Below are 19174 nucleotides of genomic sequence, written 5' to 3'. Positions count from 1 at the left end.
AAAAGATTAAGAAGCATTTTTACGGAAGCACTTTGTGATAAACTTATTCAACTATGTTTAATAACTGAAAAAATATGTAATAACAAATTTGATACAAATGATTTATTTAGGTTGGATGTCTAACATAGAGTCCAAGACAATGGATTAAATCACCGATTGTTTTGAGGAGACCACGGTGGGGACAGTTTTCATTTACAACCCCTCAACTTCTATTAGTCAAGCACTTTTTAAGATAATTTTAGCAGTAGAGTCACCAAAATTTGATATTTGAGGTTTAAGAAATACCACCTACCAAGAACAACAAGCTGGTGTGTAACTGAATCTTGACCGAACGAGTTTTCCACAGAGCAAGAATACTCCCCGGCATCTGTCCTGGTGACTGCTTTGATGAGGAGGGAGCCCTCGGGTAGTTGACGCATGCGATCACTCGACTCAGACGTGTATAGTGTTCCCTTCACCTTATAACAACATAAATAATGGGCTTAAAAAAATCAACTATAGCTTTTATGACCTTTGCAACTAGTGAATATTTGTAGAGGGTTTAAAAAATGATTTGTGAGTTTAATTTCATGTGGATGACTTTGTTACTGTCAAGTTAGTATCATTAATAGATGGGAAAGAGTTATGTCAAGGCTGGTAACCATCCCACAATTGTTTGCAAAAAACTAATACTTAATTCCTATTTCCAAATACTTATCACTCGGAAAACTGCAAGTACTTCAAATGCTGAGGAATATTTTGAGGATTGGGGTATATCTAGAACCATGGGCTATAGATATCTGCCAGCGAAGCTATAGTTTAAACTATAGGAATGAATATGGGAACAGGTAATTAACCTATTTATTTAGAATTCAGATTTAAAAAAATATATAGGAGGAGAAAGAAAGAGCTGAAAAGACGTGAGCCACCAGTTGGACACCAAGTTCAATTACTCTGTTTCTTTGCTGTAGCCAATGCTGCAACTAGGGGAGCAACAGGGACAAAGTCAAGTCAAATCAATGAATTGGATTAAAATCTTCATCAGATTCTAACAAAAAATCAGTAAACTCATAACCTGATAATCCTTAAAATAATCACGCACCTTCCACTTAACCTCAGGCGCTGGAACTCCCACAGCTAAACATGGGAGTTTTACGTCTTCTCTGTAAGTGGCTGTGAACTTGTCATCGAAAGATGCAATCTTTGCTGGGACTGAAACACAAATAATGTCAATGAAGGGATAAGGGATGCAATAACACAATGGTTAAATAAATATGAGTAAGAGTATATAAAGTGTCTAGTTTACGCAAGTATTGATTGTTATGTTGTGCTACGTAAGGTTAACAGGTCTATCCTAAGAAGAGTAATGCTTCTAGACACAGATGTAAAATGTACAAATTTGATGACTTGTTGATGATGATGATGATGGTGTTATTATTAATGCTTTTTAAAAACAGGTGAAAGTGAGTAGACACCCTTACAAAAACAGACAAATGAGCTACCACCATAGGAGAGAAACGAATATGTTAATCTTAATACAACTAGCCCAAATTGCTAAAGGAACATTAATAGTTACTCCAATAAAATTGTCTACATTTAAATTATTTGGTGAATTATATAAGGTGAAAATGTGTGGATTTTATTTCGCGGATTGTCATAAAACAACATACCTCTGTTGCTGGGAGCCAACTGGACTGGTTTGGATGGTTGACCTTCTCCAATGTTAGTGGAAGCTGTTACCCAGAACTCGTAACGAGCCTTCTTCTTCAGACCAGTGGCTTCGTAGCTCATTTGAAATGGAGGTACCTTGGTGCTCTTAGGTTCCTCCTAAAACAACACAACGTGTTAGAGTTAATAGAAGGTAAATGTCCAATTTGACTTAAACATTTCAAATTGATGAAATCACAAAATAAGTGTTCCTGCTTATGAATATTTTTCATTTTTTATATTGAAGTACCGCAGATATCTGGTGACTATTTAGAACCAATTTTGAATCCAATAGAATGTAGTTGTTGTGAATTAATGTCTCTATTTTCTCTTTTGCTTATTGATACATAGATTTTTAATCAAAAGATTGTTAATCAAAAGAAAACCAGAAGTTACAATAATTTTCTCTGTGAATTTTTTTAAAGTTAGTAAGACAAAAGACAACCTTTGCACACCCTGATGGTGAGCCAAATTATCTGTGTTGGTTCAGATGTTGGACAGTATACCAATTTAAACAGGGAATTGTTTGTCTACTTTAAGGCTGTGTTATAATTAGTAAAATATATTATAGAGGGTTAGAAAACGATAAAAAAGACGTAGGATAAGATTTGGTGTTAATAACACTAATAAAATAAATAATGGCCCCTTTTTTATCTGACATCCCTGGAAGTAATAAACAAACAAAAAAACGGATAGTAAAAAACTTTTAACTTACCCTTAAATGGGTTTGCTAAGCAAAGTTTAAAAAAATGAATTTTAAATTTTTATACTATAAAAGACCACATGAAAACGATCCTACAAATGTACCTGATGAGTTACAAACAGGAATTACAATTTTAATTAGACTACATCGTGTGGGTCTAAAAGAGCTTTATAAGTTTGATACAGTATCACCAAAAACACCAACTGACTTTCCATTATACCTGCATACTTTAGGTAAAGTTGTGTTTACTATTTAAGAAAAAAAATCTATGTTTATACCCAAAATACCAATCACAAAAAGAGGGGTTGCTCTGATTGAAAACAGTGGGACAGGGATAGAACTTTATACAAACAATTAAGGTAAAAAGCATCAACTCACATCTTTAGCTTCTTCAATCTCCTCTTTGACATAGACAGTGTACTGCACTACGACTCCGTTAGGTTGAGTCGGAGGTTTCCAGCTAACCAGTATCGACTCTCCAGTCATCACCAAGGCCTTGACTGCTGAGGGAGGCTCAGGGACTGAAATAGTTACAAGTTATTCAGAGATCACTTATTATCTGATAAACATAAGGAAATTAAGGTATAAATTTCTAATGCAATTCAATTTAACAATTTATTTTAAAAGTTTAGCCACTTTTAAAGAAAGTTCTTCTATTTCTCTAGTCCCCTCTGAAGTCTTAATTTGCACATTGTATGGTTGGAAACAAATTAAATACAACAAAATTATGTTATGCTAGTTTATCCAACCAACCAGCTGAGACTGGCTGTTTCTTTCAACTGTAAGGGGCCAAAGTTTTGACAAAATTTCAAGGGAAACATTGTCCTGTTCCCATTTGTTTCTGCAGTTTATATACAAAATTTTAAATTCACGTAAGAAAGGAAGTAAATTTTAAATAAAAACCCAAACTAATCTCCATAACCGCCTTTTCACTTCATTAACGTGTAACTAAGGAAGATCAGTTCAATTAGTGGCGTAGTAATGTACGGGCAAGAGTCTACAATTAATCCTTGTTTTGCACAATTTTCTACATGGGTCACTTATGGATGTGATGAGGACTACCTGCGTCATTGGTGAGATTTACAATGCTGCTGGATAGGACAAATCATGTGCCATAATTAAAATATCAATGAGATTATTGAACAAAGAATTCATTGTCACCAAACCACCAGCTACTGTACAGCTATTGTATCTGTCGTAGTATTGTCTCACCGTCCTGTTCAGTCTGACAGTGAATGGGAGCGCTCCTCACTCCGTCACCTCCAGATGTGAAGGCCAACACTTGCATGCTGTAGTTGGTGTACTTCTTGAGGCCGTGAAGTATTGTTTCACTGGACGATGTAATCTTTGTGTCCTTTGTGTTTTCATCTATAACACAACAACATTATGTTAATTTACAGATCATTTGGGTTTTAAAATTTTTTTACTTAGGAATAAAATACAAAAATGGGTATTTCAAGAGTGGTTTGACAGAAATAAAGACTGCACACAATTTTTAAGCACTACCAATGTAAATATAACTTACAAAATAATAATGAGGCCTCAGTTTTGCTGAATGCCATATGTGTTACATAAATGCTGACTGAGTAATATTTCCCTTTCATGTAAATACATTTTGTTTTACGATATTTTTCAATATTTCAGAAATGAAAGCAGACAATGTCTGACACATAAAGCGATTTAGAACCATTTTTTAGAGACATGAAGCAATTAAATCGTTTAGAATAATCTTTATTAGCCTATAGTTACTTTAAAAGTCATTAACAAATATTTTATTAGTGCACAGTTAGTTGTGTGCAAATTAATTAAGTAATTTCTATATCTCAGCGCTGGATATATACTGAGAAATATATCACTGTGAGAGGATAAATATTTTAGACAGTTTTGAAATGTTGATACATACCATACCACGTGTCACTCGGCCCGTAGACCACCTTGTACCCCTTGATGACTCCGTTAGCCGCTGTGAGCGGAGGTGACACCCAGGACACCCGGATGGTCTGGGAGGTCAAGGTCGTACAGGTCGTGTCCTGGGGTGGCTGTTCCGGGATACCTTCGGCTGTGTACTGCCTCACCTCGTCAGACATCGGGCCAGCACCGAGCTTGTTGAAGGCCTGAACCACTACGCTGTACTGTGTGTAGGTCCTGGAGGAGTAAAAATTAGTGGTTTGGTCAACATAAATAAAAAAAAATTTTGATCAATTATCTATTTTGGAATTGTTGGGAAGAGAATGGTTTTCAGAGCCAATTAAACATCTGTAAGTTCAATAATACTCAAGAAAATATTGTGAACATAAACATAAATTCACCATCACTAACAATGAACTCCATACAAACAGAACTCAAGTTTTTTTTTTATGGAAGGTAGTGTGAAATTTGAGTGTATTTTGAAATATGTATGGTAACCCTCCTTCAGTCGAGGCTTTTGTGGTCCTTGTGGAATATTTTTCACGCTCTTAAGCACAGTGTCGGGTATTAAGGGTAGGAGGCTCAATTGGGCTATTTTTTACTCATAATTCTACTGAGCCTAAGCTTAATCCCTCAAAATTAAATCCTAGGTCCACCATAGTTTGTCTCTGTGGTATATTCAAACTATTCTTGATATTTGCCGCAATCAATACAAGAACACCGACTCACTTCAAGTTGCCAATCTGCAGGTGATGTTCTTTGCCCTCTTCTTTGCTGAACTCCACAGTCTCAAACAGGTAAGGTTTGTCTGATGAGGTAAGTTTGTATCCGACGTAGTATCCTTGGATTTCTCCGTTCCATTCTTCTCTCTCTGGTGGCTTCCAAGTCACTCGAAGAGTGTTCTGGTCCATAGCTTCCACCTTGACTCCCGTGGGAGGACCGCTTGGTGCTGAGGGGCAAGACAATTGTTCAAGGAATGAATTAAAAACATCACTCACCAAACAATCGTCTCAATTTAGCGTCTAAACATTGCTAAAAAATCGCTCATTTGTCTTGAAAGATTATGTAAGAGGTTTACTAAAAGAATCTAGGAGTATTCATGTATAGATTACTAGTAAAATATGCACCTAAGAATGCATTGCTGTCTCAAGTAATACTGCCTACTTTTTGTAAACCTTACATTAAATTACCTCAATCTTACCTGGAATTGTGTAGAACATACTACTTGCAACTTGTTGTATTTGCTACTTTTTGTCTATAAAGATCTCTAGACTCCACTCTACAGATATTTATACAACATAATCAATGGATTATTTGCATCATTCTCACCCTCCTCAGCTGTGATGATTGTGACGGTGTCCGAGGGATCAGACTCTCCGATCTCATTCTCTGCTACAATGCGGAGATGATACGTTGTGGCTGGGCGGAGATTGAACACACCAGCAACAGTGTTGGACCCTGGGACTAGGACTGTGTCTTGGTCTTGCTGCCATGTACCTGTGGAGGTAACATTGGTAACATAACATGTCTTTTAAAATGTCTTAAAGAAATGTTACTGAGTTCAAAACGTCTCCGATGAATGTAACTGTATCAATAAAACCGTTAAATATGCAAAAGTGAGAATCCTTGGTTTCCTATTTTAAACTTTTATAAACTGGTAATGTCATCCCAAAAGCCCCGGGGATTTTAAGCTTGTTAATATAGTGTCCTACAATGTAAAATAACATTAATTGTTTGCTTTAAGAATATATATGAAAGCACTAAGATAGTGGGTCAGATTTTGAATAAAAACTTTATAATTTTATCTAAATTGGCATAAATTGGCATGGTATACCGAAATAGAATCAATTCTATCAGTTCAGAGTGCTTAGAAAAATGCCATTTCAGCTTGGCTAGTTATAGTTCTACAATGATCGAAGTCTTATTAAGTCATAGATTGTATGAATATTGTTTCACTAGAGTAAAAAGATCTTGGTTAAAATATGTTTTAACTCAAAGATCTTGTAATCCTATTTTTAGATCATAGATCAGAAACACAAAAGCAGATCTCTTTGATATTGAATAATTATTCTGATTCTGATACAAATTATGATGTACTAATTACCTTTGGAGATTTTGTGCTGTATGAGGTATTTAGTGATTGGTGATTTCCCATCATACGGAGCATTCCACGATAACTGGACTGATCTTCCAGACTTGTCCAAAACCTTCAGACCATACGGAGCTTCAGGAACCTCTGCGAGAAGACAAAAACATCATGTTACCAAACCATCCACAAATACTAGAGTTGTTTCTCGTAAATCAACTTTTCCGTATTCATTTTGTAGCCTACAGTTTGAGGTATGGTACAAGGAGCTAAATATTCAGATTTGATTTATTATCAGTTTTTTTTTACCAGAAATACTTGACTTGGTTATTTAAGAAATCTTAATCAATATCTAAAATAATAATCAAAGATTTTATTTTTAACAGTTTCAATAGTCAAAATTTGGAACGTTTTCTCTTTGGAACATTTTTTTACAAAATATATATTATACTTGTATAACTTTATTTGGTAAAACTTATGAATGCAAAAGAGTATTTAGTTTGGATAAAATTACCCTAATTATCCTTTAGGCTATTATCATTCCCTAGTGGAAGTATCACTAAGCAATCATTAAAAAATTAAGTGATATCACTAAAAATCCTATTGATTTTAAATGATATCATTAGACATCATTTAATAACATCATCTAACCAAACAAACCTAGTGATGTAACTAGATTTGTTTTTAATGATATCACTAAACATCAGTATAGTCATTAGAAATAACTAGGATTAAATTGTTAATCATTAGGTTTCTACTGACATCACTATAATCATCAAGCCAGTCACTAGAAGTCATTAGAAAATTTAGTGATATAAACTTAAAATCACTACAATTGTTAGTTAAATGTGAAAGATTCAAAACTGACTGTTGGGTACAGCCAAGCAAACTCAATATGATGTAATACAATAATTTATTTCCTTATATTTAAATTTGAATGTATATTAGTGTTACAAGGTACATTGATCTGAGCTTAAAAACCCCTTTTGATGCTTTGTCAAAGAAAGTAGAAAAATTGGGAATGTTATTTAAGTTATATGAGGTGAACTTTAAATAAAACTTTATTGAATTATAATATTTTTGGAATCCTAACCTGTTTAGTAGTTTTATTCATTTATTTGCGGTATAACCATTTTTAAAGGGTTGACATGCTGACATTATAATGCAATATTGAAAGATTGTGATTCAAGATGAACGAAAAGTGATTAATGAACCCAAGTGAGATACTACGCCGATTTTAAAATATGCATTTTGCTGCAGATTTGTAGGCGAGTGAATTGTCGGCTGGGAATCTGTAACGTACAGGTTGTTACCTGTCCGCGCACACGGCCGACTAAAAAATCGGCCAGTCGCCGATCTTTCATTGTACAGTATTTCAATAACTATAAGATCTTTACAACCATTAAAACATGCTTAGTCAAATTTTTGTAAGTTTTGTTTCCAAGTTTACCCCTATTCAATCAAAGCTGTATTACCATATATTATTAACAGGTATTTTTTAGAAAGAAATTGTCCAAAAATCCGTTGTCCAACTTATAGTAACAGTTTATCAAAACTTTCAACAGAAATTCTATAGCAATAAAAAATTTTTTAATGTCATCACGTAAACAGTGTGCAGTTTATAAAACAGCCCATTTTAAAGTCTCTAACTTGCTATCCGATGAACCCAATATTTACAAAAACTTCTTTTTTCTTTGATCTAAATAGAAGAGCACAAACATAGGTTAATTCAACAAAGTCCATTTTAGGATACCTTAACAATGCACTCAAAAAAATTAATTTCTTGACTAAAAATCGCCACGTGTGCGCCTAAACATAAAAATCGCCACGTGTGCGCCTAAACATAAAAATCAACTGTGTGCGCTTAGCCAACAATTTAAGTGTTTAATTGTAAAACTTCAATTGTCTTCACTGTCCGGCCGCTCGAACGTGCGGATGTCCACAACCTATCTAACCCTCCCAGACAGTTTCAACCCCCAAAAAATGTCCTGGAAGACCTAACGCAGCCAAACGTGGACGCCCGAAAGTTTTGGAAACTACACGGGAAGAGCAAGTGCAGGCGGCTAAAAGGAATTATAGGGGGACGCACACTCAAATCAAATCAGGTATAACAAAAAACAATACTCCAAAGACCACCCTGAGGTAAATAGAGCGGCTGTTGGGCGTTATAACCAAACACACCCTGAGGTCAACAAGGCGGCTGTTGGGCGTTTTGCCAAACGCACCCTGAGGTCAAGAGGACAGCTGTTGGGCGTTACAGCCAAACGTACCCTGAGGTCAACGGGCGGCTTTTAAGCGTTACAGCCAAACACACCCTGAGGTCAACAGGGGAGCTGTTGCTCGATATAGCCAAGGACATCCTGACGCCTCTCGACAAAGGGTGCAGATTTTCCAGTTACATAATCCTTTGCTGTCTCACCTTCGTCACTTGCCAGCTACACTTGCTCGGCATATTTCTCAACACCGTCCTATGGGGTCTTGCGAGGGAGAGTTGTTGAACGATATTCCAGCTTTTAGTCTAAAAAAATTAGTCTTTGGGACAGTGAAATCTTCAAGTGTACCTACTGTGGGGCTAGGCTTTTTGAGGAGGAAAAGTGTTGGAAGAAGTGGTTTTGCGGACAAGGGGCATACACCGTCCTTGATCTAAGTCCTCTTGATGAAACCTTCTATTCCGATCGTTGTTTTCTCGACAGGGCTCGTGCTTACAACGACCTGTTTGCGTTTTGTGCCTTAGAAATATCTGTTGGGTATAGACACTCCAGTGGTAAGTATATCTTGATCGAAGGGAGAATGTACCACCAGATAAACAAAAGTTCGACACCAAGGCTGGGGACGTTCTTTTTGTAAATCGGTCCCGTCTTTTACATCGACAGCGAAGAAAGGCAGAACATTGCTTTGGTTAGATCACTTGACGGTGTCGTTGTTGCCTCTTTCACTTGATACCTGTCACAGCAAAATCCATACGTCTCTCACTATCGGTGTTTGGGTAATGAGCCAGCTGTGAACGCTCACTTGGATTTCCAAGTGACAAGTAGATCCACCCTAACCATGTTCTCGTTCTAGGTGACAGGCAAACAGGCATTGATGTGCACGCTGTCCCAAGCACCAACGAGACAGTTTACGAGCCCCACAAGCTATCTGTATGGAAAGTTGGAGGCTGCACTTTACTTGACGTCCTACACTCATTCGAATGAAAATATCGATTGATATATCAATTAATCGATTGCTTCATTCGATATATCGTTTGGTTAGTTAGGTAAGGTTAACCTAACCTAACTAACCAAACGATATATCGAATGAAACAATCGAATGAAAATATCGAATTGAAAAAACAATCGAATGAGTGTAGGACGTCAAGTAAAGTGCAGCCAAGTTGGATCCGGACGACCCACTTCTATCAACCTTTTCAGTCCTCTCATGGAGCACTTTCAAAATTAAATTAAATTAAAAAAAACTTAAACAGGCAAAACAGCAAACCCTATTATTCGATTCAATAGTTTCATCAGATCTGTTTTAGCAACTGACATTAAATTATGCCACATACAAAATATTAAAACCATTAGCATAACCTCAAAATATGGTCCTACTGCTGTTAGGCAAGGTGGAGTTGGAATTATCACGTTGATAAGATTGTTCAGTAGGCCTAAACCCACTGAAATTACTTTCATTGACATGATTGTCATTTATTAATTCTTCGTCAGTGTCAAATGAACCTACATCTGAAGTATCTGAACTTTCAGTTGTCAAAAGTATCAAGGTCTAAATGGAAAAGCTCTGAGTCTACAGACTTAATCAGGACTATCATTTTATTTGACCTATCAACAATTTGGCAATCTACAATTTCATATCAACATACTAACTTTTACTACAAAACAAAAACCTGACAAATCGGCCTACTCAATAAACAACACAATAAGAGCCACAGACGACAAATGAAACTAATGTAAACATTACTAATGAATGATGATTGAATGGATCACAGCTGAGTTGCAAAGAGGACTGTTACAGTGCATAGAGGAACAATAGTAGCCTATTAAAACGTATTTTGGTAGGTGTACTGGGAAGTGGTTTTATTTTAATACTGTATACTTTGAAAAGTGATTATTCTTCAACTGCAAGTCCATATTAGTATAGTTCCCTAAAAATATCAATTTACGATTTGCACAAACTATAGTGCTTTCGTCATCCGTAATGAAGAAAGAGGTGGGGAACGCAGGAACCGGAAAGACAACAGAACAAGTACAAACCAAACCCATAGAGGAATTAAATTATCTAAGTCACGGAAATATAATTAATTATACACTATTTATTGACTTTTTATAGTCATTTTGCACTGCATGTATATTTTGCTCAGCATGTTTTTTTACGCTCTAAAAACAACACAAATTTGGTAATACACAATACGTTTATATCTAATTTAAACATGTTAAAATTATGCATGTTATGCATATGGACACGTCAAAAAGTGGATTACATGTTGCAAAAACACAAGTGAGAGATAATAAAGTACATAACACATTCAGGCATTAAACAAAATAGTCAAAAAAGTCAAATACGTAGAGTAATAATTATTAATTAAAACATAAATTTTGTCTTACAACTCTTAAGATCATACTATTAAAGTAGACTATATACATGTTAAAATAATGTGGTGTAGTAATAATAGAGATCGATGGGTAATTGCAACTATAATTTCAACATGTAGCCTATATTTTTATTTAGTGCATAAAAAAACACGCTATGCAAAACAAACACGCTATGCAAAATATACACGCAGTGCAAAATGACTATAAAAGTCAATAAAAAATGTATAATTAATTATATTTCTGTGACATAGATAATTTAATTTCTCTGTGGGTTCGGTTTGGATTCTAGTTCTGTTGTCTGTCCTACCCTTGCGTAGTGCGTTCCCTTCCTCTTCCGCCATTACGGACTGGACTACGAAACGAAAGCGATAGTTTGCACCATTCCTACTATACATAATAAGCAATAGTATATTTACAAAATTACATAGAAAAGATTTTAATTTTAAAATACTAGCTACTTGGGATGTATAAAAAAATAAAATGTAAGCTCGATAAAACAATGGGGGAATTGCGGCACCATCTTCAAATTGAATGCTTTGAATTTTACGTCTAGTTCCCCGTAGCCAAAGCGAAACTGCTCGAATGATGGAAAGCTGGCTTTGGATTCTCAACCATCCGATAATTTGGGAGTATGGTTTTCTCCATTTTACAGCCAGGGCTTCGCTTGTTCTCCTCTGAAACGCTTCATATTCTTTGTGAGGGACTCCTTCCGTACTTGCAGGTAAGTTAAATATCTTCAGGCTAGGCCTATGATTAATTATTATCCAGACCTTAAGTTAGGCAAGAATCGCTTTAGTTTTGATCACACTTTAACAGGTGCCTTACTCTCAAATAGGCTAGATGTAGGCTACTCATTCTCAAATAAGTTAGCATATTTAATTTTGTTAGCCAATTGTTTTAACTTTAGTAGGCCTATAAGTTACTAGCCTAGGCTAGAAGTGGAGTGGGCCTAAATGACACAAGGCCTAATCAGCATACACCTTTTGCTAGGTAAAATAGGCCTAGCCTAGGCTTTTAAGTAGGCCTCTAGGCTAGGCCTAGTAGTGTCCGAAGTGACGACTCGCGTAGGTATTACTTGACTCGAGTCAAATCGACTCATGACGAAGGTAATTTGTCAAATAAGTTAGGTAGGTACCGTGACTCACCCAAATACCGCGATTCTTAATTTTTCTCACCAATATCAAAAATATTGCTGGTAAAAGGCTACGTTTAAACTTCATATAAGAAGTAAATTCAACTTTAGGAGTTTAAATGTCTGACGGCTGCTGGATCCATATCATCTGGCTCATTTATCAGTTTGAATGTTGACGTTTCTTGAAACAGTTGTTTTCGTTATGTTTTCTATAAGGACTCATGACTATGTCAACTACTTAGAGTTTTGAATTGAGTCAGACGCAATCAACTTGGTGCCATTGTGAAACCTCAGCCAACACAGGTGAGTTCGGGGGTTGCATTTTAAGTTAGTTAACGTTCTACATTTACTGCAATATGTGAGTAAATGTAAGACGTAAACTGAAGTGTAGCCAGTTCGGACCAACTCGCAGCGTAACAATTATCAGTTATTATAAGTTTAGTAATATAGTTTGGCGAGTCGGCTCGAATCGCATTTAGCCAATAACTTATCGTTTACATAAGTTTTGCGAGTCAAATCATTAACTACGCTACGAGTTAATATAGGTTCGGCTTTCTCAGCATAAGCTCGTTTCTAACTTACCCTTACTGCATTCCCCTTTGAGCCAATAGTGTTTAAGTTTTGTGAGTAAACATGTTACATTCCAAGTTCGTGTAGGTTCGTTTTTTTCCGTACAAGTTTGTTTAAGCGTTTAAGTTTTGGAAGTCGACGAGTTGAGTCAACTCGTTACATTGGTTTTAGGTTCGGGCAGGTTCGGTTTTCTCTGTACAAGTTCGTTTTTGACTCACTTTGAGCCAATAGCGTTAAAGTTAAGTTTTGGGAGTTAACGAGTTGAGTCAACGCATTACGTTCCGAGTTGGTGCAGTTTCGGCTTTCTCGGTACGAGTTTGTGTCTTTGGTCTACTAGCTCCGCATTGTTCTGGCTGGCAGTAAGTTAGGCATAAACTCTTGAGCTCGAGTTAAGTTATGGATGAGTTGACTGGAGTCAACTCGACTCATCACATCACTAAGGCCTAGGTTACGGTGAGTTATACAATTTGACTCACAGAGGCTAAGCCTGAGGATAGCTCCGGCCAGAGGAACAACTAAGTTAGCCTGTAACCATCAATGCTAAGAATGGATGTGTATTTCCTAAGTTTTTGCCTTTTAAGATAGATTTTTCTGTTATTCGGCTATTGTATAAGCTGAATAACATAACATGATTTTGTCTACCAAGCAGACAATGATTTAATTGATTTGAAATGTAGTTTTTCTAAGGAAGTCATAAAGTTTTGTTTTGACTGGCTTTTTAATCATAAAATTTGACATGCCTAGACCTAGCCTATCTCAGGGACATAAATTGCTTCTGAGTAACTTATTTTTCTCTAGTTAACTTACCTGCTATTGAACTTATTGTACTTAGGCATTTAAAACATCTGCAGGCAAGGTGATTGGTCTATAGGTAGGTATGAACCAGCATCTCCCGCCATTAATGGCTGTTAAATATCAAAATATGTAGGCCTACCCCAAATAAGGTGATTATTTTTCTAGACACAGAAGAAGAGATGGAGGAGAAGATAGACAAAACAAGAACAAGGTGCACAAACACCAAGTTTGCCGTTGATGCTGACGAGGGAACTAGCCTATAGGCCTTGCGAGAAGTTAGATAAAAAGCAAGTACCGTAAGTAAAATACAAACTAAGTTATCACAAATGCTAATTTATTTTACTGTTGTTCTGTGGAGAAACCTATATTTGATCTTGAAAAGCTTTAGGCTAAGCAACATATTTGGAGTAAATTAGGTTAAGTTTACAAGCAGCTTACCTTGCTTGTGACTTGTTATATGGCTATCCATTAATAACTTAACTCAGGGCCGAATGCCGATTAACCGGATAGGCACGGTAGGCACTTGCCTAGGGTGCGAGGTAAATGGCTTTTTTGGGGGGCGCCAAGAATTGAAAAATAAAAAAAAATTGGTGGTTGTATTTGCATGTGAAATCAGGGAAAATTGAAAATTCCAGCTATAACTACAAAATTAACGCATAATCGGTCAAAAAAAGTCACACATCATTCCTGGATTTCCTGGTCGGTGGACACCCTGTAATATATAGCCTATTGCAAATGGGCGCTAAGACTATTAGTTGTGCCTAGGGTGCTTAGAAGGTCAAAAACGGGCCTGATTAACTCTTTATGTGCTATGCGGGATATATCATTGTCCATCTTTTTCCCGAAGAGTACTATGGAACGATATATCGTTGTTCGTGTTTCATCCGAATATGCTATGCGATGATATATATCGTGCCGGTGTGACTTTTGATCGTGTGAGTATAAATAATGGGCATATCGGTTGACTCGGTTGTTGTTTCGAAACAGCGATGGTTTCTTTTGAGTCCTCATACGATTGAGGCCTGATATATAGTTCCTTAGCACTTTTGAGATGAAACATTTGATTTTTATCGATTTTTCTCGCACACTAGATTTAGCCCCCGTGTCAGGCATAACACTTTTCGGACAAAATATAAGTAGGTATACTACAACTCTAGCATTTTTTTAGAAATTTACAAAGAAATTCTAGTTTGGGTTAAACAATTAAGTTTTTTGTAAGTTAACTGTTCAGTAGGCATTTTACGATTTGCACTCTCATCGTTTTATTTTGTTTACATTTGATTGTTAATAAAATTTACCTCAAGTAAAATAAAACATAAATCATGAATTAAATACAATAGGTTTATCAATTACTTAGGCCTCATTCATATTTACTTAGGCTTCATTCATATTTATATTTCCAATAGTACATTTCAAGTCAAATCGATTAAGTTAAAAAATAGTTCAAGTAATATTTTTTTTTAAATTTAAGATGTAACTAGGCCAAGCCTAAAAACATTTATAATTCTAAACACTCAACACTTAACTTGACTGTTTTTTTCTACATTTTTTTGGCACACTCGTTAATGACATTGTCAAAGTTCATTTTTAGAGTTACATCACTCTCTGTACACAAGATTTTAAATGGTTTGGTTTAGTCTGTTAAAGTGTTGGCCTAATCCGACAGTTCCTGCAGGCACAGTTTTTAATTCATAAAAAATGAAATAGGCTACTTATTTTAGGCTTTTTTTAACATATTTTCACTGCCCAAAAGCTTTTTTCCACTCTCTTTATAAACTCACTGCTAAATTTGGTTTTTTGCTAATTTCACACAAACAGTGTGTGAATGTAAAAATAAAATATCTCGTTTAATAAAAATAAAATTATAAACAAAAACATGACAGTAAATTTAGTTTACTAACCAACTGATAATATGTTTCTCACTTGAGCAAAGAGAACTGACATTGGTGAGTAATGAAAAAATGACATTGATAATTAATTACAAATAAAGATTTAAGGCGGATCAAGTAGTGACATATGTAAGCAGTGGCAGTGATGAGTCATGAGGGAGGGAACCAAGAGTGAGGAGGATTCTATAAATTCAGAAAATATTTTCTGTTGCTTGCGCCCCAAAAAAAAAACTTGCGTCTAGGCTCATTTATAAACGCAGAACTGATGGCGGCCAGTTTTGAAACCGCAGTTTCATTGTCAAACCTCTTGCTTCACAATAGCGGATCCAGAGGGAAGGAAGGGGGCGACATTGGTTTACATTGGTCGAGTAAGCTCGGCCGAAATGGCTCGGCTATTCTTACTTGTCATGTTTTAGAAAAGTGGGTTTACATTAGTAAAGTTAATTCGGCTGAGTTGACGACCTAAGTTTTGATGATTACAAGTACAGTTATTGTGTAAATTATATGTAAATGCTCCGTAATACAGGTGTTACATTTCAAAAATGCTTGAAAAGGGTGTACAATTTGTTGGTAAAGGAAGTTGATGCATTGGTGAAAGAAAAAAATGAATAGGGAATTTGGCAGATTTAAAAATTATCATTAGTTGTTCTTAATTCAATGATGACCTTGTGTTTTTAATTCTTTGCTTCGCTTCTTGTACTTACACCAAACCCTTACTTCCCATATCTTTTAAAAGGTTGTCAATTGCTGTTTGTGGCATTTCTTTGTTTTTCTAAGAAGTGCTTTTGAGATTTAACAAAAAATTTGCATCTCGATACAACTCAACAAACTTTAATGTTTCCTCCTCTGTCCACTTAATTTTAAAATATTTTTAAATCAACTTTAAAATAACAAAAACATGTATAAGATTGCTAAAATGCGACTTGAGACAGCAGACTGAGAGTGGTGGGGGAAGGGCAAGTGCTTGAAATTGGTCGAGTGGCTGTCTCCTGGCCGAAACTACTCGACTTGTCCTCCAGCTGGGTCTGGCACTCGTCTCGCTTGTCAATCGACTCGTGAAATTGTCTTCACTGGTCAAGTTGACGGTAGAGTACTGACTCGCCTGTCTAATCGCTCTTTTACTCGACCAATGTAAACCAGGCTTAAGCGGCAAGGTGCCTTGTTGTGATGAACTATGAAGCTATACACAAAAAAAATCCCTAACTTAAAACACAACCCTCGTAACATGTTCCTCTTAGGTTATAACATTTCTTTTGCATTGTTGTTGATGAGTTAATATTTAATTCATGACTTGTTGTAAGATGTAAAAATATTGCATTTTTGTTTTTCATTGCTCTTTTTTTTAAATTAATTTCAGTTTTGTTAATTAACCACTCATTTGAAATTACAAGTTTAGGTTTAGGTATGAGGTCTTGCTCTTTTTACGTCTCTTAATTACTGACATGATTTAAAAATTATATTTCAAGCTCTCAAATCCAGTTTGGGTTAAAAGTTAGTATTTTTACCATTTGAAACCATTTTGTGCTGTTTTGTTTAAATGTACTACTGTAGTATAAAAGAGTCCTAAAGTTTAAATTGTAAAAATTGAATAGTGTACAATTTTAAAATAGTAAACTATGAATATTCTGTTTAGTTTAACTAGGGTATCTATGTAAGTATAAAATATTATTTGTGATTCCAATGTTGGTATTCTCTATAATATTATCTTAGAACTTTAGGAACTTTAGGAATATCTGTTTTTTTTTTTTTTTTTTAAAGAAGCAATGATTGTCTAAGGATTTATTTGCTCAATGCACAATTTAAAAATAATAAACTATAATTTGCATTTCCTTTTTAAGGGATCTGAAGCAGCTGAAGTGCCGTATATGTTGCAAGTTTCAAAATCCACTAATGTCTTGAAATGTGTGTTAATTTATTGAAAGTTAGTCATTGTCTTATTGTTATGTTTAAGTGAACTGAAGTTAAAATTTTATAGTTAGCTCAATGTAAATTTAAAAAATAATAAACTATTATTTGTTTTTATGTCTATTTTGTTTTCCACCTTTTAGAATTTATATAGCTAACTAAATTTCAATAGGGGTTTCTAGTGATTTCATTAGAAACATGAAGTGTCATCACCAAAGGTCAGTAAACTTGTTTAGCTTTATAACAAAAAACAAAGTGTTATAACTAAGTATCATTAAAAGTATTTAGTTATATCACTAAATATCATCACAAATAACAAGTTATACCAGTTCACATCATTTAAAGGTTTAGTGATATCATTAAAATTGTCTAGTGATATCAGTACACACCATTAAAATGTTTAGTGATATCATTAAAATTGCCTAGTGATATCAGTAAACACCATTACAATATTTAGTGATATCATTAAAATTGTCTAGTGATATCAGTACACACCATTAAAATGTTTAGTGATATCATTAAAATTGCCTAGTGATATCAGTACACACCATTAAAATGTTTAGTGATATCATTAAAAATTTCTAATGGTATCACTAAGTTGCGCTATTGATTTTAGTGATTGATTTCTAGTGATTTTTACTCGTCCCAAATCTCACTACTTATCACTAAATTTTTTTTTTAATGATTGCTTAGTGATTCTTCCACTAGGGTAAGAATCATCAAAACACTGTTTTTGTATCAACACTTTCCTGTAAAATATCTTTAGCAATCTTTAGCAAAGAAAATTTTCATTTAAGGAATCATAAAAAGATTTCCAAGAACAAAGGAACAGATACAAGATTATTATTTTCTTACAAGATATAGAGGATAAGGGAAACTAAACAAACCTTGAACAATGAGATTGATGCTGGTGTCATCACTGCCGAAAGCATTTGTCGCTACACAAGTAAAGAGAGCAGAGTCAGATCGTTCTGTGCTCTTGATACTAAGGTCTGAGAGAACTCCGTTCGGTAAGATCTCCTCACGAATTGTATACCTGTTCAATATAAATTTACCTTAAGTCACATCTTTTGAGAATGAACGCTAACACTGTTGGGGAAAACACACTGAAGGCCTAACAAACGTTTTTCTATCTAACAGCGTTTGATTATGAAGTGTCAACGGCTTAGGTTGCACTTTAGTTCTTTCTTGTTTATTTGGAACAACGTTACCGGATTAACTTTGAAATATTGGTCATAATCTTGAATGATTATAGATTTATGATAAGTTGTCAGTGCTAGTGCACTGTTGGACTAGTGATTAAATCCTGGGATTTTCGACTTTGAGGCCAAATTCATATCCCCCCAGTTACCATTGGCTTTCTCCAAGTGATATTTGGTGGGTTGAAACACATGAGTAAATTAGTATAATTCCCCCCCTGCAGAAAATTCCCCAAAAAAAGAACCGTGAGTAATAGGATAGTTTTTGTTTTCTTTAATTGCCAGTATAGGAGCACTACTGCATGATAGCTGGCTTAAAGCATGAAAACTAGAAGCAAAATGTTGAAATTTACGCCTGACTGAATTTTCCTCACTTTCTACCTTTATTTTAACAATAAAGTTATACAAAATTTAGGCCAATAGAAATGCTTAGTCGAGCTACCTTATACATCCACCGACATCTAACTTTTTTTAAAGATTATTACACACCTGTTAGAAATATCATTCTTGGGGTCGAGCCGTTTGTTGTCCATGTTCCACAAGATGCCAATAGGCTTCTCTCCCTTCGCTTCACACTGTAGTACAGTCGGCTCACCCACCCGAGCAGTCTGGTTACGCAGTTTGATCTCAAACTGGGGCGGAGCTGCAATCAAAAATAAGGTTGTGTAAGTGTTACATAGGCATGTTTTTAAAACAGTAAAATATAAGTTAACTT

At 35.3% G+C, this 19174-nt stretch overlaps 1 protein-coding gene and 1 long non-coding RNA gene across 51 annotated transcripts in view; one reads left to right on the top strand and one right to left on the bottom strand.

Moving 5' to 3' along the window:
• Positions 1–19174, bottom strand: part of LOC128985612 (cell adhesion molecule Dscam2) — a 188129-nt gene that overhangs the window by 27257 nt on the left and 141698 nt on the right. For all 50 annotated transcript variants that reach the window (XR_008490050.1, XM_054405293.1, XM_054405303.1 and 47 more), the window contains exons 19-29: positions 18949–19102; positions 18148–18296; positions 6402–6533; positions 5627–5794; positions 5027–5246; positions 4293–4534; positions 3602–3757; positions 2768–2910; positions 1650–1806; positions 1082–1191; positions 293–458 (exon numbers count right to left, since the gene is read on the bottom strand). Coding sequence is in view for 49 of the 50 variants with exons in the window: in XM_054405293.1 (XP_054261268.1) it covers positions 293–458; positions 1082–1191; positions 1650–1806; positions 2768–2910; positions 3602–3757; positions 4293–4534; positions 5027–5246; positions 5627–5794; positions 6402–6533; positions 18148–18296; positions 18949–19102 (1797 nt within the window). In the remaining variant the exon portion in view is untranslated. The remainder of the gene's footprint in view (positions 1–292; positions 459–1081; positions 1192–1649; positions 1807–2767; positions 2911–3601; positions 3758–4292; positions 4535–5026; positions 5247–5626; positions 5795–6401; positions 6534–18147; positions 18297–18948; positions 19103–19174) is intronic.
• LOC128985617 (uncharacterized) lies at positions 11653–17338 on the top strand. Its single transcript, XR_008490051.1, has 3 exons — positions 11653–11690; positions 13632–13762; positions 17194–17338. It is a non-coding gene; the product is annotated as an uncharacterized LOC128985617 (long non-coding RNA).

This window comes from Macrosteles quadrilineatus, unplaced genomic scaffold, assembly GCF_028750875.1.
Source record: "Macrosteles quadrilineatus isolate MER2022 unplaced genomic scaffold, UCM_ALF_1.0 Scaffold_2__2_contigs__length_208266976, whole genome shotgun sequence".
Classification (NCBI taxonomy): domain Eukaryota; kingdom Metazoa; phylum Arthropoda; class Insecta; order Hemiptera; family Cicadellidae; genus Macrosteles; species Macrosteles quadrilineatus.
This window is presented reverse-complemented; position numbering and strand designations above follow the sequence as displayed.